The sequence below is a fragment of the Opisthocomus hoazin genome, chromosome 1 (genome assembly GCF_030867145.1).
Source record: "Opisthocomus hoazin isolate bOpiHoa1 chromosome 1, bOpiHoa1.hap1, whole genome shotgun sequence".
In the NCBI taxonomy this organism is placed as follows: Eukaryota; Metazoa; Chordata; class Aves; order Opisthocomiformes; family Opisthocomidae; genus Opisthocomus; species Opisthocomus hoazin.
This window is the reverse complement of record NC_134414.1, coordinates 21,367,297-21,392,566: the sequence shown is the minus strand read 5'-3', so window position 1 is coordinate 21,392,566 and position 25,270 is coordinate 21,367,297. Positions and strand designations below refer to the sequence as shown.

The window sequence follows — 25,270 nt, the reverse complement described above, 5'->3', positions numbered from 1 at the left end:
CCGATTAGTAAGTTATAGCTTAAAAACACTCCAAGCCACCAGAAAGGCCTATTTTAGAACAGCTATCTTCATAGCATTTTTCCTGAAACACTGTGCATATGTATCTCGTTGTCAATATAAAATATTAATGATTCAAAGGCCAGTTGCAAAAACATGACTAGCCAACACAAAGGCTTCAGTTCAGCAAGAGTCATCTCGCAGAATCAAGCCCTTTATTTTCATTTATTGTACACCTATTACTCCTTCAAAAACAGCCAAAGTGGAATGCTGACAAATCTCATAGGTCTACGTTTGTTCTGTCTACTACGGGCTATACAACTACATCTTGTCAAAGCACGCACTGGTCTTTCAAGAGATCCTTAACATACAGCAAAGAGATGGACTAGAACACTAACGAGTAGATAAACTGTCTGAGCCCCAATCTAAAACCACGCTCTTCCACAAAAAAGCACATTTCTTCTTATAGGACATTATTTTTTTCACCAGTGTTCTTGGATTCTTCAATTTTAGATTTTTATTTAAGTCTTCTCTGGTTAAAAATCTAACTATCCACTTAGAAAAAAACATAGAGAAATGAATTAAAATTCATTTCAACTACATTTTCATTTCAAGAAAGATTTTTTTTTTTAATTGATTTATCTTTTTCAGACTAAAACCTTCTTTTGGATATAAGGATAAAACAAAGCTATCAATTATTTCTCCACACTGAGTGTCTCACAGTAACACAACCAGCAGTTTCAGGCCAAACCTATACACCCAAAATAGGTCAGATTGCTGAAATGTAAGCAGCACTTCTTCAGAACCACAGCTAACTATCATACATAGTGCTGAACAGACGCACACTTCCGTATTTATACATATTTTCAACTGCTAACTGACAAAGTTGAGCAGACAGCCTTCCCAAGGCCTTTCACCCTAACTACACTGATGGAGGCACGAGTTACAGTTGTTTGAAGTAGGCCCGTCTTCCATGTGCTGGCATGGCCTCAAAGGCCGCATACGGTCTTCTCCACACACACGCTGCCAATACCAGGACAGGCAGCGCTGAGCTCGAACACGGGACTGTCACACCGAAAACTTCTGTTCCAATCTGTGGCAGCTCGGGGTGACTGACATCTGTCATCGAACGCCAGGAAAGCGCTTGAAAACATCCGACTACAACAGCAAGGCTGCCTAACGTAAGCGAAAGGCCTCCGGGGGTTCTTCTCTGCAGAAAAGCTGTAGTGAACAAAAAAAGCCGGAATACGGCGGCAACCCAAACGACGACACCTGCCCACCGCGACAACGTTTTCCAACTCTTTGTTGAACTTGAAACTCATTTTCCGTCCACTCAGGTCTTCTTACCCAGACAAAGGGACGACACCGTGCCCTGTCGAGCAGCGCGACGCAACGCTGCTTCCCGACGACGCGCGGTCGGGCAGGGAGAGCCTGCGGGCGGCGGGGTGCTGCCAGCCCAGAGGCCGCCGGCCGGGCCCGGCCCCAGGCCAAGGCCGCTCACCTGAGGGACGGCCGCCGACACCCCCCCCGCCCCCGGAACGGCAACTTCGGGCAGCGGCGCCCGCGGCCTGGCCCCCGCTGCCCGCCCCGCCCGGCCCAGCCCGGCCCGACCGCCCCGGCCACCCGCAGGGCCCAGCCGGCGGCGAGGCAGCCCCGGCCGCCCGGCCCCCGCCGCCGCTCTCCTCACGCAGGGGCCCGGCCAGGCCCCGCTCTCACCTTTAAGAGATTAGACGTCGCCATGATCCACCCCCCGCGGGGCCTCCCCGACCGGCGGCGACGGCTCCTCTCCCCGAGCTCGGCTCGGCTCCCCCGGGCCGCTGCCCCTTTACATGGCCCCGGGCCGCCCGCCCGCCCGCCCGGCCTCGCGGCGGCGGCAGGAGCAGCGGCCGCAGCGCTGGGCTCCCCTGTCCGGGGGCGAGGCCGGCTCGAAGCTCGGGGCGCTCCGCAGCGCGACCGGCTGGGTCCTCCGCACGCAGCCGCCCCTCAGAGCCTCATGGTGGCGTCCGCCCAGGCGGCGCTCGGCAGCGGCAGCCCCGGCTCCATGGAAGGGGCCGGCCCACATGATGCGGCGCTGAGGCGCCGGCCCCGCCGCCAAGAGCGGCCGCTGAGGCTGCCGCCTCCGCCTGCAGCGCCCCCTGGCGGCCCGCCGCCGCCGCGCCGCGCGGGGGAACCCTGCCGCCCCGCCCCAGGGCCGCGGCCGTCCCCGCCCCAGAGCCGCCTCAGGGCCGCCCCCCGCCTCAGGGCCGCCGCCCCACTCCCCGCCTCAGGGCCGCCCCTCGCCCCAGGGTCGCGGCCATCCCCGCCCCAGGGCCGCCCACCGCCCGGACCTGCTCCCGCCGCCCGCTGAGCCCCCGGTCCGGCTCCTGGGCAGACCCCCGCGGGGATCAGCCACGTAACCCGAGGAGCAAACTCAACGTGGCTGAGCAGCGTGGTCGGTAATTTTCACTTCTCCGTAGTAAGAAACGTTTGCGTTTAGGTTTTCGGAGGGATTTGGGAACTTTCAGGTTTTATTTATAGAAACCAGAATTTTACTTCTCTGTTAAACCGCCCAGCCTTGATCTGAAGGCTAAAAGGTCTCTGGAAGCTTTCTTCACGGGCTGGGACGCCCGACACAGACTGCTTGAATATCTTCTTACGAGGGGCGGCTGAGGGAGCTGGGGCTGTTTAGTCTGGAGGAGGCTGAGGGGGGACCTTATTGCTCTCTACAACTACCTGAGAGGAGGTTGTAGTGAGGCAGGTGTTGATCTCTTCTCCCAGGTAACTAGCAATAGGATGAGAGGCAACGGCCTCAAGTTGCACCAGGGGAGGTTTAGATTGGATATTAAGAAAAATTTCTTTACAGAGAGAGTGGTCAGACATTGGAACAGGCTGCCCAGGGAGGTGGTGGAGTCACCATCCCTAGAAGTATTTAAAAAAAGTGTAGATGTGGCACTTCAGGATATGGTTTAGCAGGCATGGTGGTGTTGGGTGGATGGTTGGACTCGATGATCTTGGAGGTCTTTTCCAACCTACGATTCCATGCTGGCTGATGCCACCTGCCCAGCTGGGCCCGCTGCAGACGGCCCCGCGCCCCCGTCGTCTTTCCCGGGATGGGGGATGCGGTGTGACGGCGCGGTCACGTTACAGAGCGCTGGGACCCTGAAGTGTCAGAAAAGCTGAAATAAAATATTCAACAAATCTGTACACTACGGAAGTTTTGATCATGCTGACTAAATACAGGCTGCAGCCTTATTAACTTCATGAATTAAGATAGCCGTATTAAGGCCTTCTCTTAATTGAGAAGTACAAAGGAGGTACTGAATGATTTCCTATTTTGACAAAGTTTCCAGCTTCTGGATGCTTCAGTCAGCCTTTATTTTTTTTCTTTGCTGTTATTATATATTGTGTATTCTGTACTATAAATATTTAAGTACACAGTATTCATTGCACATATAATGAATACAGTTTGCGTATAGTATATAACAATGCAATGTAGATCCAACCGTGTTACGTACTGTCCATTGCATGTACATTCTGCAGCAGGGCTGAGGTGACGAGGCCTCCGGCAGGGTCAGTAAAATCTGTGCGCTGGGTGTTTGTGCATCAGCCGCTCCGCTCCACCGTCCACATGTTACGTCACAGGTATGTAAGTACCTGAGAAGCTGAGATGCAGGCAAATATTCTAAAGACTGTGACGTGCAGGCAACCATTTCTGGGAGCCGTTATTCCATGAATTGATTTATCCTCATTTCTCCAAACCCTTTTAAAATGTGACTATTTCCAATTATTTGAGATTTTTTGTTCTTTTCAATTTCTGTTGCATCTATTAGCTTTTTTTAATATATGCTTGCTATTAATGACACAATTCAGTGACGTTTTTAAACTGCTTTTGAGAAATAATTTAGACATTATTCAGCCAGAAAATAAACTAACTATAGAAAACTTCATCTCAGTTCCCTTTCAGGCAAAGCTTAGAGTACAAATCCACAATGGAAATCATGAGAATGTTGTAATTACAAATCTTGCTTGGCCAGCCCTTAAGTTAAATGAGGTTGGTCTGTGTTTTAAAATGCTATGATTTGAAATGATGGCTTTCTCTATATTTGCACTTTTTGTGCAAACCTACCAAACGTTGCCACAAAAATGTAAGAGCACACAGGATGCAGCAGTATCTGAGCACCTTCCATGGTCTTGGCTGTTCTAAGTATCCGTAGGTACCCAGTAGCCATTGCTGCAACACTTATGGGGTTGGCCTGGAAGGGTGAGAAGGAAGCAATGACAGTACTGAGTGCAAGAGTTCTTGCATCCTGCCCAGATGTGTTCTTGTGCTGTAGTTACGAGTAGTGCTAGCCAAGGAGTACAGAGAACTTCAACACCCAAGAAGCAGTGAGACAAGGAAACAGCGGTGCCTTTTACTGATATTAAAAATAACGTGCATCTCAGTTTGCATGGCTTACATAATGACTGCAATTTTTTTCTAAAGCTGTGCATTAATTTTCTGGGAAGTAATGACATCTATGAGCCTTAGGGTTTTGCGTTATTTTAGTGCCACTGCATGGCGCTTTGAAAGTACACGGTGTTACATAATCTTGTTTTATTTGCCGTAATTCTATTGCAAATGGATTACTACTAAATTCTGATGGTAATGAAGATATTAGTTATTGATTAGTACATGGTACTACATTGGCCTACAGTTTGATATCCTTTGGATGGATTGTAAGAGACAGTGAACGACACTTAATCCCAGAGCTGTCCGTGAGTTCAAATGGATTTGCAAGCAACAGCTCATTAAGATTCAGATGATCAGTGAAATTAATACCATGCATAATGTCCTAGATGTCTCAGAGTGAATTGATTCCAGGCACAGATCTGTTGGCTTTGAATGAGTTGCATCAGAGAGAAGTATGCCCTGCGATGTTCTCTTCTAATGCCCTGAAACACATGGTACAAATAAGATGTCTGTAGTTTCTTCTAATCTTTGCTTAGTCCATGATGGAATAAAAGCATTTGATGGTTGATTGGTCAGTTTTAGACTCCTCTCCATTCAAACTAGATATATTCAGTAGGAATATTTTTTCTTTCGAGTGGGAAAGCCTTGCCTGTCACTGGCATGGATGGTCACGGTGGCCCTATGCAAAAAACGTGCCATGAGAGCTTTGAAGACAATCCTTTTAAAAGGGCAAGGACACACGGACATCTGCCTGTAGATGAAAAAAGACGCACCATCAGTGACCAAACTTTTCACATGAAACAACTTCCTCTATGTTTGTTTCTATTTCAACAAGACAGCAAACACTTCTGCTCCTCGTGTTTACCGTCTGGGCTTCGCATCACCCTTTTGGTTCATAACAGTAGCATTCTGGAGAAATTGCCTCTATGTGGGAGTGAAGATTACTGTTGCTTCCACTTAAAGTTGTTTAAGATTTTGGTATCTTAGCATCACCAGAACCGCCTATCCTGTGCATCTCAGGATGACCTGTTTGTTCTTACGCCAGCATTGTCCTTTAGTGTAAATGACTTCTCTCTCCCTGATGTTTCTTCTTCTCTGGTGTATTTTTAGACAGCAGTGCTATTCTCTCACAGTTTCCTTTGAAGGAAAACTTTGCACTTTTGCCCTGAGTTACACCGAGGGTGACATGGGGTGGTGCAGAGCAACAGTTTGCAGGCAGGGTTTTTGCGGAGGCCGAATTCCTCCCGGGACATGGGGGAGCACATGGCATGCGTCAGGCAAAAGTGGCCATTGTTCCATGCCCAGGCACAGAGTTGCAGAGAATTGCTGTGGGGATTTACATCTGATCTAATTTTCCCTGTCCTAGCCTTTTTCGGACAGCTAGAAATTTACAGTTCCATTCACTCTGAGTACTGCGGGAGCTGTGGTTGGTCTGTGAAGCATGGTAGAGTGAAAGAGGATACAGCACGAAAAATTACAGTTTCATGTGCTTCTTATCTGACACTTGTTCACATATGCAGCTCTTTTTCAGTGCTCGGTGAGCTTTATCTCTCTTTTGTTTCAAAAGCTTCTCTGAGAATCAGACTCTGTCTTCCATGGAGAACTGGGCAGGGAAAAATCCCAGTAAAATGAACAGTGTTACTGTGAACTTCAAAGGTCTGACTGACCGGAATTGAGACTTACTTCTTCTAAACTTATGTCCTGGCACAGTTTGCTCTTTTAATGCATATAACACCAGCTATATGTCAGGGAAATGAGAAAAATGATCTGCACAGAGGAGGTTTATTGCCCTGAATAATAAGCAGTAATTATTTTAAAATAGCAAATTAATATAAATTATGACTAAATAGCTAAACTATTTGCTTGGCATTGAAAACTTAACCAAAATGGACAGTTCTCAAAAGCACTGCAGAACAGTGCCAGCCCTGCAAGGTTTTTATTACTAAGATTATGACTGAAATATTCCTCCCCTCAGTGTTAGTACCTTAGTACTTAGCAACTGCCACTAACATTTTAAACTATTGCCCTGCTCACTGTCAGACCTTAGTGCCAAATACAGCTTCTGGAAGCCCCTTTCTGCACAGAAACCATGCAGGGGAGGAGGTGAAAGGGAAAGAAGCCTGCAATGTAGAGGTAGTGCCAGCATAGCGTTGTACCCAACCGTTCCTCCCGAGAGGCTGTCCCACAGAATTAACTGATCCGTAGGGAGCCGCAGGAGCTGGGAGTCAATACCCTGTGTCTCCGTGCCGACTCCAGGTCCTTGGCGCTTTCCTTCATCCTGCAAGTCCCGTAACAGCAGTGGAAATTTCTGAAGGGTCTTCAGGGCTCTGGCAGAGGTTAGTCTCACCGCTCCCCGGGGGCTGGGCAGGGATGGAAGAAATGATCTGTGTCTTCCCTTCCATCCTTATCTTGTGCGTTTGTTTCCCTGGTGACTGAGTTTATTGCTACCGGGGGGGGGGGGGGGGGGGGGGGAGGGGGGGCTCAGTCTGCCCCTCCACAATTTTCATAGAGCAGGAAAAACCAGTTTGCATGCAAGCACTGTTGAAGACACAGCAATGAGGAATCACAGTCATTGAACTATAGCTGAAACTTCATCTTGTTTACCTAAGCATTGGTTTCATTTACAATGCATAGAATTTCTTTTTGTTACTTCTGCTCTTCTGTTTCTGTAGAAGCTCTTTAGCTGCATGGTGGGCCTTTAGCAGCCTGTGAAGGTAATCAGGGTTATTGTTCACCTGAGCTGCCCTCGTAGCCTGGGAGGCTGCTGAAGGTTGGTGTCAGCTGGCTTACAGAACTGCTCCCATGGAGTAGCCGTCTCTCAGCAGATTACACGCTGAGTGTCCATCCCTGAGTAGCTCAGGCCTAGCCTGCAACGTGACTTTCTCTGAGAAGTGAGTGAATGAAATACTTTCAAAGACGGTGATCCATTCTAGCAGCTCGGGATTGGGATTTGGATTCCTCAGTTTGAGTTTAAATGAAGATTTACCTATCCCTGCATAAAGAGCCTGCTGCTCCCGGTTCCTGCCTGGCCTCTGTGGGCAACGGGCAGTCGCGGGAGGAGATGCCATCCAAGTGCTGTGGTGGTGTTTGCTGCCCAACAACTGTTCCCTGTCTCCTCAGGGGTAAAAAGCCCACAGTGTGTGTGTTGCATTGTTAGGGGTTTGTGCTATCAAGTTCTTTTCTTGGACATATTTAGGCGTGTTTGCTGTTCCACTGGTTGCTTGCTGGAGCAACAGCTCCATGAAGAAAAAGCGATTGCTCTGTGGAGTCCTGCGCCTACAGAGCCGGCTCTTCCACGTCAAAAGGGCTGCTTGGCAAAATATTTTTGGGTTCTGAGAACCAACTTAGTCTTCTTCACATGTACGCTACACTCCCACTAATTAAGTATTATGCAAGGCAAATTGTCTTCAGGAACCTGTACAACTTCATTGTCTTTATATTGTGCTCAACTGGCACGTCTTCAATCACATTACTCTCATCAGATTTGCACATTCATTGAAACATGATAAACAGTTCTGCCGTGCTCAAAGTAAAATCCAGCTTTTCCACAGCTGTGTCTGCGTTGCAGGAAGGAAATATTGCTAAGTATGACAGCCTGTGTAGGTAGTCGGTTTTCAGAGGAGAGCCTCACGCAACGTAGCACTAAACCCAGACGAATTACCACTAGAAATGAGCTGGGAAGTAAGTATGCATGCATTCATGAGGTACAGTCATTTTTTTTCTTTGAGGATCAGGCAGATGAATTTTGGGTTGAATTTTTCTAGTTTTAAACACATTCAGTGATAACATCATTATCCTTAAGAAACCTAGGCATCGTAGGTGCTACTGCATACGGTTAAGTACTGGAGCAAAGGTTCATTACACAAATGCTTGGACTTTTTTTTTTTAGAATCTAGTTTGTTGTGCAGTCCTATCCATTAGGCTTTTTAGAGAGATTTGTATTTTTTAGATGCCTCTTTTAATTTCATTCACTTATTTAAAAGATTGTCTTTGGACTCTGAGAAATGAGCAATGTGAATGTTTGCTCCTGACAACTGTGTTTTGATATTTAATGATTTCTGAAACAGTCTGGCACGCTTGTGGTATGGTTTCATGCCTGTGTAGAGAATAAACCCTCAGCCCTCCTCCTGTCTCTCCAAGGCTGAGTAAAGGCTGCTGAGATTGCTGTGCCAGCTCTGGGCAAAAGCCAGAGGTGGCGACTTGGAGGAGCTGATGCCACGTGCTGTGGTCTACAGCTGCGGGAAAAGTACTCTCCCTGCATGTTAATATTGTAAAAAGGGGGCAGTGAAGCATGTATTCTATAAGGGAGCTGAAACACTGACACCGAGATGGCTGCGAGCATGGTGCATCCACCCGTCTTTGCTTTAAGTTAGGCAGCTCGGGTGCCAGGAACAGTTTGGCTGTGGCAGAAGGGATCTCAGCACAGAGCAACTGCAGTGTTGGGTGCTCGGTCAAGCCTGTGTCATCTTCTGTAACCACAGGACGGTCACCAGCTTGAAGTTAGATTGGTAAGTCTATTCCATACCAAAGGTGTAAATGAATAGTATGAGCATATGCTACCTCAACATTTTTGCCTTTGTTGATTCCTAGGGTGTGCAGCTAGGTTCTGCTTCTTACATGGGACAGATGCAACTATAAGCAAGCCAAAATATCTGAAGAATTAATGTGTACAATATTTAAATGAGGAAGATATTTATTCTTCTTTATCAAATTTAAAATAAAAGCAATGAAAGTTTAAACATTTTAGGAGTCCAAACAATAATTTATATCCATTCATTTCCCAGGCCTATGAATCCAAATACAAACTATTTAGTATTTCAACAGGTTTTTCTGTTTCCAAACTGGGATTTACCAGACTTTAATTTGCAAAGTTGTGGTGTTTTCTTAATAAATAATTTCTACTTATTAATTTGGCTGCCAAATGCGATTTCTCTAATTTTTGGAAATTTCGTTTGGGTATCAATATTTGCCCTTCCTTGGGGGAAAAAAGAACATACATGCACTGAACTATGATTGGCTCTACAGCCTATCAAGCTGTTACTTATATACTGTACTGCATCTGAAAACAAAATTACGTATTTCAGCAAATCATCTATTTATCAGATATTTCTCTTAACTGTAAGTTGTGTAGTGAAAAGGTACAGCAGTGGTTTAATATATCATCAAGGTAGACAGTGTTTGAATGTACACATTAATCTACATTTTTAGGAATTACAAATAAGACAACTATGTGCACAGTACTTTAAAATGCAGTGAACTTCTCTTCTAGTTGCGTTGACAATATCAGTTTCTTACACAGTTGAATCTGGTTAAAAGCTCTGTTCCCAGTGTAATAAATGTGACACTACAGGTACAAAACACTGACAGCAGAGATCCTTATGGCTCTGTTCTGGTGATTATGTCTCTGTGCATTCCTCCCCTCCACTCCTCTCTTCTCCCAGTCCCTTTCCCCCCAACACACCCAATTTTTTCCTTACAGAATGAAAAGCTCATTGGCTTCAGAGTGTTCAGAAAGAAAAGTTTAAGATAAAAGATTTTAACCTGAAAGTAATGAAATGTGTAATGAAATGTAGATTCATAGTAATAGCAATACCTGGTACTTATAAAGCTGTTTTAATATTTTTAATTTTTTTTTTTTTTTGGTATGGCAGAAGAAACCAGTATCCACATCCCATGGTGCTGAACACTCAACAACAGGTAGCACACAGAGAAAAGAGTCCAGACTGAAGATCATACAGTCAGATTAGGTCTCAGCTGTCTTTGTGAATTTGAGGAAGAACGATCATTTCTATATTTGATATACAGAAGGTGAGGCACAGAAAACATAAATGCCTTGCTCAGAAACACAGAGTGAACCAGTGGCAGACTTTGACTCTGTTGACTCCCCAGCCACCGATTTATTCGTTGGCCCATTCTGTCCTCTTAAACAACTAAGAGAAGATCTTCCGAGATACACAGCACGGCCCTAGTATCATAGGGGAACCAGGTTCAAATGCACACAGCCTGATGCTGCACTACCTTTTGGCATCTGTAGTCACGTTTACTTTGTAAAAAGGACGTAAAATGCCCTCAAATCAAAATTGATTTGGTGTAAACGACTAATGTATGTAGTTTAATAGAGAATCATGCTCACAGCAATTACTTTGTGGCATGCTGAGACTCGAAGTAACTAACTTTTAATTGCTAATGAATTAAGGCGGATTCCTGTTTATAGTAAGGCCTCTGTAACCTTCTATGACAGTGTCACTGTGCCTCAATGCAAGTGAGACTCAGGCTATTGAAAAAATTAACCTTTCAGTTTCCTTTGAAGTCAATAATTTTAGTGGCCCTGAATGAATAAAATAAGTGGAACCAAACAACCTGTCTCTATACTACGGCATATTTACAAAAGGATTGTAAAAGGACCTAAAATTAACCTGAGGGAAAACCAGTTATACGTTTGTTGAAGAAGAAAGTTAGGTTAGATAGATTTGTTTCCTGGTCTTGAAAATTGAGAATTGTAACACGATAACACACCTTTATATGAAGATAACTGGCTTGATGTTCGGTCGTTATGAGTATGCCCGGATATACTGTAGATGCTTATCAACTCTGGAGATCAACTCATCTTGTTATACTACTACAATAAAATAGAAATAGACGTATTTGGTATTTAAGTGCTAGACATATAGGGCATAGTTTGCATAAAGCTAGTGTGTGTTATATTCAGAGGAGTAGGAACATGACCTCAAGCTCAGTAAAATGCTACATGATCACAGATTTCTCCTATTATTATTATTAAAAGCTATTAGGTGTTGCTTTCTTAGAACAGGGGTTCTCCAACTTCACACTCTGTAGCCAAGCATTATTTTAGAAATTCTCTCCTCTCCAAAAACTCTATTCATAACAGTTTTGGTTTTAAAACCTTCATTTTTTAGACAACAGTTTAACATTTGCTGGCTGAGAATAAAACAATCCTTGCTCTATTCAAATTTAAGGCCTGGGTGCCCTTGGGTTTCAGCACTGTTAAATTTCTTTTTACTTCTAGTTAGAAGTAGATTTATTTTTTAAAGCTAGAATTTGTTTGTATAAATCAACATAATTCCCTAGGCATCAGTGTGGCTATGATAATTACCCAGCTGAGGATCCAGCCACCGAAATGTAACTCCAGTGGCTGGGAAATCTGTTTTGTATACAAGTCAAATAACAGCTGGATCATAAGTGATATTACATTTAGTTTCATTGGCAATTCAGAAAATATTTAATAATACATTTCATTGTTTCTATTCCTCATTTTTGTATACAAATAAATCATCTTTTCCAAAACTTTCTTTAGTAAGGCTTGTATTCATAGTCATATCAAAAGTGTTTGGTATTGGAGCAATCTTTCAGCTTGCTTTCTTTAGAGTTATATTTATTACGAAATTCTACAGCATTCTAAACTTTAATGGTCATTAGCAACCCTGCACTTGAGTAAAAAGAATCACATTAGAAAAGTATAAGGTATAATATATTCTTGTCCAAAACTAAGGCGGTATGAACAAAAGTAATGAGCTCATCTGATCCTCACCTAGCAAGCCTTGATTTTAAGCAGTATTCAAAATGCAAAGCCCAAGAGAGGAGGATGTCACGACGATTATTGCGCTTTCTCAGTGTCTTGCTGTAGGATTAGTTTTTCCTTTAGCAATATATAATTTCTTTTCCTGAAGACCACACAAAGTTATTGTACTCTGAAAAGAAAAAAGCACTCAAAGTTTTAAGAAGTTATGACCTAGACAGAAGGATACAAAACCAAATCACTGTTCTATGATTCAGCTATGTCATGATCTAATATTGTTTCAGAATTATTATTCTGTTATTTAGGTTGGCATCATCTTCTGAACACCCCATGTGCTCTTTGGCATGCTACAGATTAGCAGATGCACTGCCTTCTGGGCTTTACAGCTTCTTCTGATGAATGTACAACATTTGGAACAAAGCCACTCTTGACACCTTCCCATCCATCTTGTATTGAGATTTCTCCTTTTTTTACAAGTTCATAGATGTCTCGTGTAAGAATTGTAAAGGACTCTTCAACATTCGTGGCATCTTTTGCTGAAGTTTCTATATATTTCATACCACAGTCAGATGACAGTTTTTCAGCTTCTTCTCTCGTAACCTCACGCTGTGACATGAGGTCACATTTATGTCCTACTAACAGAAACACGATCTGAAAGGGCTGCACGTGCATTTTTGCTTCTTCTAGCCAGTCTTTCACATGTTCAAAAGATCGTCGATTGGTGATGTCAAACACTAGCAAGCCACCCACAGAATTGCGATAATAAGAGCGTGTTATTGATCTGTGAAGGAAAAAAAAGGAAAATTAAAATCCATTTTCACTTTATTTGTAAATAGATTACTTGTCCATGTGGTGATGTGTTTTTATCTACTGTAAGTTTTATGAAGTGACTTTGCTTTTTTTAAAACTAATTGGAATTTATTAATTTACCCTCCACACACAAAAATGTTCCTGTTTCATTTTTTTCTTATTCAAAAGTCACTTTCTAAACATTCTTGCAGCCATTTTGAATGCTGAATTATTCTGCAAAGCGCTCTTTATTAGAAAACTGTGGCACATGTTCATAGAATAAAAAATATATACTTATTTGTCAAATACTTGTTGGTGTTGAAGTCTGAGTCCTTCAGTTTCATACAAACATGCACTCTGCTTTGTTCTAATGAATTATTTCAAACTGAAATATGTAGGCAGATGTCAAGAAACCTGGAGCCAAAGCTTGCCAATGTACAAGCATAAGTTTTGGTATTCCTTGCAGAAAAATTCTTCAATAGAAAAGTTTGTACAGATGATCATAATTCTTTGCGCTTGCAGAAGTCAACAGGTAACAGACTAAGAAAGGAAACTCCCTAAACAAAACTGTCCAAAAGTAACTGAGCTGGGCACACACACACTTGTTACAGAATTGGCGAGGAACATTTCTACCTCCAGCATCTCTCTCACACTGAAGTTCAAAAGCTCTTTATAATTGCATTTACTCTTTTTTGGCATGAGACTTCCAGGACTGGCAACAGATGTTTTCTACTTTTGAGCCCTCTACGTTCCAGAGCGTTCACTGGAAGGAATTTTGGAAGAAGGAGACCCTTCCTCTGATTGAGAAGATTTTTAATATGCTCTAGAAGAAGAAGAAAACGTTTGTTAGAATGTAGAGAGAGAGAGATACAAGGACTGAAAAATCTTAAGTGCCTAATCATGAGCAATAGGGGAGGATGGAGAAGGTGAGAAGAGACATTTTAGAGGAAGTGACAGCCTACCAAGGAGTGGACGCAAGCACTCATTACTAGCATGAATATATAGCTAGTGTACATGTAAGTATTCTTCAACTGAAATGAGATGCGCAGTCTCTATTAACAGTCATTATTTGAAATTATAATTTAGCCAAGAATGAATTTCATTTTATCTTATGATTATGAAGAGGATGGAGTCTCAAGACTTTTGGAATCAGGATAAACTGTACAAAGTGAGATATCTTCCCATAACAGTAGCTCCCTCTGATTTTCAGTTCACTGCCTTTCACATAGCATTATAACAGTTTGAACACAGAGGTATAATTAGCAGCAGCGGTCCTATGACAGATAGGTAAGTGCACAGCTAGATAAGGCTTAGGTTTCTTGGCATATCTAAATTAATTTAGCCCCAGCAAACGGCATTTGAAATGGTTTTATTTAGATAACAGGGACAGATTGCTTGTCCTAATGTTCAGAAATATATTTTCTACATTCCCAGCAATAAAGTCCATGGAGTGTCTCTCTGAACAGTTTGAATGTGAAGACAACAGGATCTTACCCTCAGATTAGTTCAAATAGCCTGGATATGAACAATAACACATGGTTTTGCAAAATTATCTAAGGCCATAAATGAGGGATGTCATATTTTGTGAAGTATTAAATAAAGGTGCCATAAACATGTGTTTCTTTTTTTTTTTTTTCTGTAGAGCAGTTGCAAACACAAATGAGTACATTAAAATAATTTGAGTGGTTGTAGAAGGGGCAGAAGTGGGTGACAAAAATGGAATTCGATTTGGAGAAGTGGAAACTAATACAACCTATTTTCATTAAAAAAAATACTGAAAACAGTTATGCCAAAGAAATGCATTAGCCAGGGAAGAAAGTAGGTGAGTAAAAATGTGGTGTATCATTTACCAAGCATTTCTATGTAGAACAATGTTATATCATGTATCTATGAACCGGAGTACTGCAAAACAGCCCCCATGCGTTACTGGGTGCCTGTACGCAGCAGTCAGTACCCTCATCTGTTGTAACTCACTTCTACAGAGATATGCTCATTTACACTAGCTGATGATCTAAGCCATTATATTTAGTTATGTGTATGTGTTGTCTTTAATGGAAATGATTAAAAACCATCTGTAACTTTGGGCTGTACATCACAAAAACTGGGTGAATATATGGGAGAGACAGCAGTTGTTTTTTTTATATTTTTGGTATGTATAATTTCAAATTAGTTTTCTCATTACCAAAAAAAAGGTTGATATACTAGAGAGGATTTAGAAAATAGTAACAAAAGAAAAAAGTAACAAAAAGTTTTAAAGATACATATGACGTATATGATATAATTTTATGTGATTGTCTAACATCTGAGAAAAGGATGATGTTTGTTAAAATATGGTCTACAAGTATTTGAATAGTTTTACTATTAAAGTGAGTTATTATTTGCATTTGTATTTTAAAAGAAAGTATTCCTGACAAATAAGACAAAATTTTGAAGCAGAAAGTTTAGGCCATCAACTGGCAAAAGCGTCTGGGCCCGTGACTGTGGTAGGTTGTTCAGTCGTGCCTGAAACGTCTTACAGATGCCAAATACTTGACTTCAGTATGACAACAACCAGAGCAGATGAGGTATTAGACCTATACTTTTAGTAGACAGCTTAGGGTTAATTGGGAGATGAACTGTGTGAAGTGGAAGTGCTTCTGCCCACTTCTGCCCTGTAGCACACCTAGAAAGAATGAAAGTGCATTGACTTCGATGGTCTGGCAGGTCTCTCTGCTTTTGGTTTGGTTTGGTTTTTTTCTATAAAATGAAGTGCAAGGGCAATATTTGCCTCTTATTATCGCTACAGATTATAGGACTTTTAAGTGCCTTCAGCAAGGCTTAGGCAGTACTGTTACGACGGACATCTGAAGTTGTGCTCCACTGAGCTGCGTATCTAACCACGGTGCCTGGATGAGCTCCCCGGGGAGGAGAGCCCTGCGCTCTGCCTGCGTGCAGGCTGCACGCCGCTCGGCGGGGACAGCCCTGCCCTCCATGTTTGCTCACATCCGAGCTCACATCCGAGTCCCTAAAGTTGAAAGCAGAGGACAGCAAAGCATTCAGGAGAATTCAAAGACTGTGTCAGGGACAGGAGTATGGACCATAGACAAAATCAGACTGGCCTTTCTTGTGTTCTTTCACAAGCAGGGAATCCACTTAGGTGGTTATACACGCTTTGGGAAGTGCTGCAAGATCAGACTCTGCAAGCAAAATGAAGTTTTTAACTCCCTTATTGCTGTCACTTTTTGAACAAAAGGAAAAAAATCCCTAGGGTCCTGCAAGATTTTCAAGTCGGGATGAGGAACAGGTGACAGGTCACATAGTCCAACTTACTCATAAAGGATGTTCAAATTTCCATTTCTCAAATTATCCCCATGCAGATCCTAAATTCTTGTTGAAATGATGGCTTCTCACATAAAGTTTGGTTCAGCTAATTAACGTCATTAAACTAGCATTATGGAAGGGAATGTGTTACCTGCAGCACCGTGATTGATTTTCTGTAGGGAAGGGGGGAGAGGGGAGTACTTCCTTTACTAGAGGGAAAGCCCTAAGTTAGGGACAGGGTGGGATTAGGGTGAAAAAGTAATGGCCAAAGAGCAGCCTTTCTTCTAGAACAGGGGGGACAGCAGTGGAGCCTGCCATCTCCTTCCAGGAAGCTGTTCCAAGGAGCTGCTGGCTGGAACGGGGAAGCAGAACGTCGTTCAGATTTCGAATCTGGCAAATCTGCCTGTGACTTTGAATGGAAGGGGGACCGAACTCTTAAATCCATCTTTGCATCTGTCTTTATTCACATGTCTTATCTCTCTACCTAAACCCACTTCGTGTTTCTTCTATGTGCCAACTGATGTAAACTTTATTGAAAAGGTAATTCTTATTTTCTCTCCCACTCCATATAAACAAACAGAGATTACAAAGCTCCTTGTCTGTGCTGTTGTTGCATATGGACTGTCCTAGCATCCTCAAGACCATCCTAAATTTTTATTTTCAGCAAGAATACTTGTATGAATAATATTTTTTCTTGTTGCGTATAAAGCTTGGCACTTGTAATAAATGAAAGGTAAATACATATAAAGGGTGGAGAAAATCAGTTTTTCCCTATTAGACCATGCTAAAAAGGTAAGATTGCACTAAGTACTAAAAGGAAACCATGGCACTTTGATATTGAATGCTGTCAGGTTCCTCCAAATGGTTCTGTGTTTCACACTGCTGGAGGTGAGACAGCTCCTCAAGAACTTCTGTGTTGTGATGTACAATAGTGATACATTAGAATGTTTTTCCAAAGACTTTCGTTTTAATTGGGAATATTTGTTAAATGCAGATCCTAAACTCTTTTGCAAATTACGACTTCCCATGTAGAGTATGTGTTGGTCCCGCTAATTAGTTCTGCCTAAACTACCATTACGGAAGGGGGAAATATGGTCTGGAACAGAAGTCATTCTCTTAGCTTAATCTAAATATTAGGTTCAAGATGTAAGACCCTAATTAATACTCAAGAAAAGCCTTGGTAAGATGATGGCCACTGAACAATTGTTTCTGAAAATGAATGAGAAAATGTATTAATCACATCAGTCTATGGCTTTAGGGTGACTTTAAATCAGTCACAGGGTTTCTTTCTCATTATGCTCTTACTGATCTTCACCAGATGAACCAAACTTTCACTAAAAGCTTTATATCATTTTGAAGACTTACTTTTATACTATGACTAATGACTACATTGTTGTGGTATTAATTTTGAAAATACATATTGCTTACTCAAAAAGAGGAATAAGGATGGTGTTTTATTTTCAAGACACGTGTTGGAAACAGAATGTTTCTAGTATCATAGTCTGCTAAAAAGTGGGTATCTAACCATGGTGCCAAGGAATCTCTGTGAATAATTATATTAATTAAGGCACCCCCGCAATATCTTGCCCCAGCATTCTTGAACTCTCAGTCTTACCACCACTACCAAGCATTTTATAGCCTTGGAAGTTTCATGATTTAAACATATTGTTTGATTTAAATACAGGAAAATTAAACAAGCAAACAAAAAATCACAGCAAAGTGGACGATGTGAAGCACAGCCAAAGCAGCAGACTGCTCTCAACAACGACTACTCTCCAGACAGAGATAAACCTGGGGTGTACCCCTCATTTACCTTGGTCTGCACTGGGGACCTGAGTCTGTCAGTTCTTGTTCCAGTAAGGTGTTAAAGCTACTGATTCTGTTGTTGCTGTCCGTATGGCACCTAGCACAATGGGAGATGCTGCTTAGTGATGCCTCACTGACGTAAAAGCAAATATAGTCAGGAACTGCCCTGTCTGAGCTCAGAAGCAGCAAACTGTCCGGCACCAGGGCTTGTGGCTCGCTCGCCCTTCTCATGGAAGTGCTGAGAATTACTTTATTGGAGAGGTAATGCAAGCCGTGCATGTTACACGTGATTTCTAAGACCATGCATGAAATCCAGTTCAAATACAGCAGCATCAATGAACTAGACACAAGAATTTTTCCAAAACAATTTCTTGAAGCAAGTATGTGCACTCTTTCAAGAGTGTGATGGCAGGTGTGTCACACCTGACTTTTCCCCTGGGAACGTCCCTAATGCCTGGGACCAAAAGAAGAGGGTTATTATGCAGCCAGTAGCTTGCCCTGCAAGCAGGGAACTCCCCAGGGAAGTTTAAGGCCAGGTTTTACCTCCTCTTAAGTCCCAACACAAGTGAACCAGAGAAGAACTGGGAATCAGAACTGCAAACTGCTTGGCGTCCTGCAAAATCAGATTGCTTGGAATAATTAGTTCTTCCCCAAGACCACCTTTGCTTGTGATCTGTAGTCATCCCTGTTAGCAGGGAACAGAACATGCAAGATTTTAACCTGTGGTGTGTAACTTCATAAAAGTTAATAATAAATTATAAAATATTTATAATTTACTTAAGTGTAAACCAGACTATACAATAAACGCTATGATATTTGGTACACCAACTGACAAGAAACTTCTAGCAGAAAAACAGACACAAATGTCTAAAACTACTTCCTTCAGTTTGCATCGTCCGTATTAGAAAAAACACAGATGTATACTAACGGCAAATTTAAAAGCAACTGACTGCATGACTCATCACTGTGTATTCCCGCAGCGTTCCCACGTTAAAGGATGGCTACCGTTTGTTTTAAAATGTATGCAAAACATTTGCATTCCTCTCGGTCAAGTGCCTGGGCATTGGCCATGCCAGATATTTGTCAGCAAATTCAAAATAAGGGGGTTATACATTCCCAGTCACTTGTTTACACGCGTTTTACGTTCTTTGCTGGAAAGCAGGAGGAGGATGAAAAATGCTAAGAGCTTCCCGTGATCACTGTTGATTTCGTTGCTAACCCTTCAGAGGCCTGCCTGCAAAGCCACGTACGAAGTTGTGACTCACGCAAGCCCAGGGAAGTTTTTTGTCTCACTGTAATGCTTCTTACTGAAAAAAAAGGGGTCGGTGTCCCCTGGTGAGACAGTGAAATCCCACCTCTGCACACCTCTGCAGCTGCGTGCGAGAGCCTGCACAACTGTTGCAGCGGAAGGCAGCGAAGGTCGGAGAGTCGATTCTGGACAGTGCAGAGACCCCTGTCAGTCCCCCCAGGAACAACGGGCGTGTGGGGCAGGGACCCCGTGGGCGGCTGCGCGTTCGCCTCCCGCCCGAGCTCACAGCTGCCGAACCCCGAGTCCAACCTAACATCTGTAGGTAAGCTGCCCAGGGCGGCAAGCGCTACAGATACAGCGCAGCCGCAAGAGCGAGCAAACGATGGGAGCGGTTTGCGCGCTGGGAGTGACCAGGGCTCTTTTGGGGCAGGAAGAGAGGGCAGCTTTGCTACCTGTTTGTGGCAGTGAGGAGAAAGGAGAGGATTTAACACTCGGTGCAGCATTGGAGCTGGTTCAGGCACACCACAAATGACAGAGGCGCTAGCGAAGGCTCCTGGCAGCGCAGAGCAGGTGCGCCTGGCGGATAAAATGCTGAGGAGGGACTGCAGCTGGCTGCCCGGCGCCTTCCGCGCTGCCAGGGCTGCGGGGGTGCTGCCAGGGCTGCCATGCCGGGAGGACGGGCAGGGAGGTGGCCTGGCCTCTCCGGATCCCACGGGAGGGAGCGTTACGCCACAGGGAAATGCTGCAGGGGAGGATGAGTTCAGAGGTGATGACAAAGTAAGAAAGGCGGAGGGAAGCAGCTGCAAAGGAGGGGAAAAAAAGCGGAGAGGGGATTGCTACCCTCAGTCCAGGGCTTGAGGGCAGGAGGAACAGGACCTGGCCACTTGTTACCCCTGCGTGAGCTGGAGGGGAGGGGCGGCTGTTCCCCGGCAGGGTAGAGGGGCAAGGGTGGGGAAGGAGGAAGCCCCTGGGTGGGGAACCGGCGGGCGGTGGGGCCGGAGGGCTGGTGGGCAGCAGGGGAGGCGGCGGTGGGGCACAGCAGCCGGGGGGTGCAGCGACACGTTTCGGTGGGGGGGGGGGGCAAGGCGAAGTCCTTGGGGCAGGAGACGCGTCGGACGATGAGGGCGGAGGGTGCGGTGCCAGGAGGGCGGCGGGGGCCGGGGCTGCGGGGCAGGGTGCGCCCGGGGGGCAGCTCCTGGGGGCGGGGGGCGGGGGTCCCCTACCTGAAGCGCTCCTGCCCCGCCGTGTCCCAGAGCTGCAGCTTGACCCTCTTGCCGGGCTCGATCTCCACCAGCCGGGAGAAGAAGTCCACCCCCACAGTGGGGTCGGAGTGCAGTGGCCCCGGGAAGCGGCCCTCGGTGAAGCGGTGCAGCAGGCAGGACTTGCCCACGGTGGAGTCGCCCAGCACGATCAGCCGGAACTGGTAGATCCAAATCGCCGCGTCCATGGCGGCCTGGCCCGGCTCCGCCTCGGGGCTCTCCCCGCGGCTCCTGCGCGGCCGGCGCCTGCACCGCGCTCCGATCGCCCCAACGCCCGGCATCGGCGCGGCGGGCGGGCGGGCGGGGCTCGGGGAACCGCTCCCGCGGGTGCGGGCCGGGCCCCGGTGCCGGCGGCGGGCGGAGGCCGGGTCCCCCCGCCCCGCTCCCGCGGCGCCGCGCGGGGCTGCCCGGGCGGGGCGGAGCGGGGCGGGGCGGGCGCTGTCCCTTCAGCACCGCGCCGGGGGCCGCCGGGCCCGCCCGCTCTGCGGTGGCGCGGCCGAGCTGCCCGCCGGGGCCTCCCACCGCGCCGCCATGTGCGCCGCGACAACGGCCCTGCCCCACGGCGCGGCGCGGCGGGCTCTGCGGAGGGGCCCGGCGGGCGCAGGCCCTGCCCGGGGCCCGGCTCTCCCGGCGGAGCAGCTCCTCCCGCGGGCAGCGAGCGTGGGTGGGCCGGGAGGAGGGGGATGCCGGGCGGGGGGGACCAGGCCGGCCCGGAAAACCGGGTGAGAGAACCGGGCCGGTAAAGAGTGAGAGCTGCACAGGGAAGGGGAGGAGAAAGGAAACGGGCTGGGGCAATCCCAAGCACGAACGCAGGCTGGGCACAGCACGGAGTGAGAGCGGGCTGAGGAGCAGGGCTTGGGGGTGCTGGTGGATGAGAAGCTCAACATGAGCTGGCAGTACGCGTCCACAGCCCAGAAGGACAACCAGACAACCGTGTCCTGGGCTGCATCAAAAGCAGCGTGGCCAGCAGGGCGAGGGAGGGGATTCTGCCCCTCTACTCCGCTCTGGTGAGAGCCCATCTGGAGTCCTGCGTCCGGCTCTGGAGCCCTCAGCACAGGAAGGACATGGAGCTGTTGGAGCGGGTGCAGAGGAGGGCCACAAAGATGATCCCAGGGCTGGAGCACCTCTGCTGTGAGGAAAGGCTGAGAGAGCTGGGGCTGTTCAGCCTGGAGAAGAGAAGGCTGCGGGGAGACCTTATAGCAGCCTTTCAGGACATGAAGGGGGCCTACAGGAAAGCTAGAGAGGGACTTTTTACCAAGGTCTGCAGTGACAGGACAAGAGGCAAGGGTTTTAAACTGGAAGAGGGCAAACAGTTTCGTCATAAGGATGGATGGGCTTTGAGCAACCTGGTCTATCGGAAGGTGTCCCTGCCCATGGCAGGGAGGTTGGAACCAGATGATGTATAAGGTCCCTTCCAGCCCAAACCATTCTGTGATTCTATGATGAAATACCAGGGAAGGAGCTCAGGAACCAGACCAGCAGGTGAAAAAAGGGCAGGGAGCTGAAAGGAAGCTGTCTGGTGGGGTGGGAGCTGGGCAGGGGCTGGCTGGAGCAGTGTGAGCGGGAGAAGAGGCAGAAAAACAAGTAGAGGAACAAGTGCCAAGTGGTAAAGATGGGCTGGGCAAGTGGTGAAAGGGAAAAGGAGAGTTAGTGATATAGATATTCCCAGAGAGAACTGTGCAAACTGTCCTGAGAAAAGGCACGATACTGGAAATGACAGGAACGTACGCTCTTCATTTCCTGGTGGAACAAACTTGGGCCTTTGTGAAAGTACCCTCACCTACGGTAACAGAACATTTCTGTCAGGAGGGATGCCTGCTGGTGAAATTTCTTTGCCCCTCTGGGATCTCCAGCTAAGTATCATGTTGTGATACATCTGCTGAGCAATAGATTCCTCAGATTTCTTTTCGTCTCGGAACCACATGGGATAACAAACACTAACAGGCCTCAGATGGCTGGTAGGGGCATTTGAGCTGAATAAGCAGAAATCCTAGGACTTCTGGTAAACAGAAATGCAGCAGCAGCTTCTGCAGATCGGGCTGGGGTGAGGGACCTGGGGGCAGGGAGCCTGAGAACTGGGCAGAGTAGGCTGGGTGTGCTGGGAGGTCGCTTGTTGCTGGCAGAGGTCAGCAGCAAGTGGATACTCATATGAATGGGCACTCGGATGCTGAAAAGGACAGGGAGAGGAGACCGGCGACATTTTTTACTCACACAGCCTGCTCTTTTCCCCTATTAACGTCAGGCACAGATGCAGCTAAAACCATAACTGCCTGTGGCTGGTGAGGGGTGTATCTGAAACCACATTTCTTTTGTAACTCCGTGGGGCAGTTTGTTACGACGACTGCTCTCATCGCCTGCGTCGGGCTTTGTTATTCCAATGCGTTACGTGGTCATCAGTGTGAGACCAGTATGGTTCCTCAGCTAGGCTGAGGTAGACCTTGCAGCTCCACGGCGTGGATGAGACCAAGGGCACCTTGGCCCTTCACCTGACCGAGGGCAGGGTGAAGTCAAAAGAGGGGTTTGCAGGCACCGCTCGAGAGATCACACCTCCAGCCCCAAAACTGGTCTGGCTGGGATGCGCAGACGTGGCTGGCCCTGGGAGAGTCGGCCGGGCAACCCCAGAATCTTCCAGCAGAGACTCAGCCTGGCAGCCCAGAATCTATAAAAGGCACAGCCAGAGCTGCCAGAGGGATTTATCTCGCTGTGCACGCTGAGCTGCAGCTGCAGGATGCCGCCAGCTCCAAGAATCTGGACTCTCCAGGGACCTTTTGGGCTGGCCAGTCAGTCCCCAGGACTTTGTGACTGTGTGCCTGCCTGCGTCTCTGAGTGTCCCCCCCTGAACCTGGCACATTTCTGCCCTCTACTTTCACCAGCTATTCTTGTAAAAAATTAATTGAACAAAGCTTGTGCTTGGCTAGTTGCTCCTTTGAGTAACAATTGAAATAAGACAATGTTGATTCAGATAAATGAACCTTCAAGAAAGGTAAATTCAGTCTAGTTCTTGCAGTTCTATGTGGGACATGATTACAGGTGATTCCGAGGGATCTTTCCTAAAGTGTTCTGACAAAAATGGCACTTAGACACAAGAAGTATTTGCATGTGAAACAGAGATGTGAGGGATGTGATATTGGTAGCTCTGATACTTGCCGAACGTGAACAGGACAAAATTTTAAGTGGGTTTTTACTCATTATACCTAGATCCTGCATGGGGCACCACCCTGGCTAACACCCATAGGTCTTCAAAGCCTCAAGGATGTGCTCTCTAGCTTAGATGCACAGCAGATTGCTGTCCTTTGCACATCTGGGCTGGAGGAACCTCACAGCCACGAGTTACATGGCTCATTTTGTTCCCAACAGGTGAGCAAAGTCAACTTGCCTACAGCATTTACAGTTGAGCTAATTATGTTTGCAAATATTTTCAGGCTTCCAGAGTCTGGTCTATCTAGCTAAGCTTGTCATTGTAGAAAGACAGTGGTATATAAATTCACATATATCCAAAGCACAACCTTCTACCTTCATTTGGACCTTCTGAGTGCCATATGTTAAATGCTACCTACGGAACCTGCCTTTGTCATGTCTGCTGTGGAGCGGAGAAGGTGGGTGAATTTTATCTCCAAGTGATTCAGTTTTTGTTAGTTTATCAGTGAGTACAGAGGCCCTGACAGCACACAGTCCATCGCAAAGACCTCTGACCAGCAGTCAGAAGAAGCGATCAAAAATGAGTATGCTTTGAGGAGCTGGAACGGTTAAAGCAGAGAGGTTAAAGCAGCAATGTGAATCTGACTTTCCCTCAGACAGTTTCCACCACTTGGGCATTGGCAACTTGAATCTGCTCTTCCCAGGAAGGGTGAATCAAACCTAAATTCTGGGGAATCATAAAAATCCCAAACAAACCCAAACCTCCAAATCTACTGCATTAGTAGCTAGATGAACACACTAAGTCATAAATCCAAGACCTTGCTATCTAAAAATTCCTCATTTCTTTTCACACTTTTGACTTGGCATGGATTTTTCCCAACCTTTGAGAAGTGTACAGATCAGAGTGCCCCTGAAGAATGTGCACAAGTGATTACATGGAGGCTCAGAGAAACATGGACCAAAGTAATTGACTCTCAATCCCAGTCAACCTGAGACTGAGAAACTATGCTTTCTGCTACCACTCAAGAACCTAAGAGAACTGAGGGACCAGTCTGGAAGCAAGATGCCATCCGTGCCTGCTTTAATTGCCCAGGCTATTGGTCTAGAGGCTGACACAGTTGCTTGTTTTATCACAGAGAAAGTTTCAACAGATGCAAGCTGTTGGAAGATGCTGCCAGCTATCTTTTTATTTTGATAGACTAGTACTGGCGGTGGGATACTTCCTGCTAATAAGCAATGACTCTCCTTCCTCTGAGATGTCATCAAGCCAGCTAGGTTTCACCTGATGGTGGGAAGGACATTTCTTAAACCACAACATTCTGGTAATGTTTCTTCCACAGACTTCTATGCACATGTATAAGTTTGGTATCCAAGTAGCAGAACAGCACTATGTTGAAATGATTAATCTGCCCCAAAATCTCGTAAGTGGTATGAGAAAAATCTACTGCCCTTCTTACTTTTTGCAGTTCATAGTATTTAATGGGTTTCACACTTTCTCCTGTGGTGCTAATTAGTGAGTCATTCCAACTCTTGCTGAAGCTAATGCTCCCACTGCTGGCTAGGAGGGCTGAGGTGGGTCGGCAGGAGCGGTGGGTCGAGGCAGAGATTTTAATGCCACTCCTGGTGTAAGCCTTCCCTTCCACAAGCGCTTGTATCTCCTCAGACACTGAAGGCAATGGGGTAGGACAGGAAACCTGCAGGACACCAGGCCTGCTAACCCTGCGATCCACAGAAATCCCCACCAGTACCGACAGGAACAATGAGAT

General features: G+C 46.0%; 2 protein-coding genes across 5 annotated transcripts in view; both read right to left on the bottom strand.

The window, feature by feature from the left end:
* The window catches only part of CUL5 (cullin 5), a 33,861-nt gene extending 31,797 nt beyond the window's left edge, over positions 1 to 2,064 (bottom strand). For both annotated transcript variants that reach the window (XR_012763683.1, XM_075418370.1), the window contains exon 1: positions 1,714 to 2,064. Coding sequence is in view for 1 of the 2 variants with exons in the window: in XM_075418370.1 (XP_075274485.1) it covers positions 1,714 to 1,737 (24 nt within the window). In the remaining variant the exon portion in view is untranslated. The remainder of the gene's footprint in view (positions 1 to 1,713) is intronic.
* A 1,305-nt stretch (positions 2,065 to 3,369) lies between these two features.
* On the bottom strand, positions 3,370 to 20,647 carry RAB39A (RAB39A, member RAS oncogene family). 3 transcript variants are annotated; one of them, XR_012763678.1, is made up of 3 exons: positions 20,331 to 20,647; positions 10,943 to 12,744; positions 3,370 to 5,177 (listed from the first exon to the last, which is right to left on the bottom strand). XR_012763678.1 is itself a non-coding variant. In XM_075418349.1 (2 exons), exons 1-2 carry the CDS (start codon positions 20,645 to 20,647, stop codon positions 12,318 to 12,320), a joined length of 744 nt encoding a protein of 247 aa, XP_075274464.1. In that variant the 3' UTR covers positions 9,091 to 12,317. The 3 variants fall into 3 exon arrangements, 1 of the variants encoding a protein (XP_075274464.1); XR_012763679.1 differs by lacking the exon at positions 3,370 to 5,177 and having other exon boundaries at positions 9,089 to 11,045; positions 11,976 to 12,744; XM_075418349.1 differs by lacking the exon at positions 3,370 to 5,177 and having other exon boundaries at positions 9,091 to 12,744.
* Positions 20,648 to 25,270: the final 4,623 nt, after the last annotated feature.

Bases quoted from the DNA above. Each gene is read 5' to 3' on its own strand.
- RAB39A (XM_075418349.1), bottom strand. From the start codon at position 20,647: ATGCCGGGCGTTGGGGCGATCGGAGCGCGGTGCAGGCGCCGGCCGCGC. The intron at 12,745-20,330 runs GTAGGGGACCCC...TTTCCTTCACAG, and splicing joins GCGGGGCAGGAGCGCTTCAG to ATCAATAACACGCTCTTATT.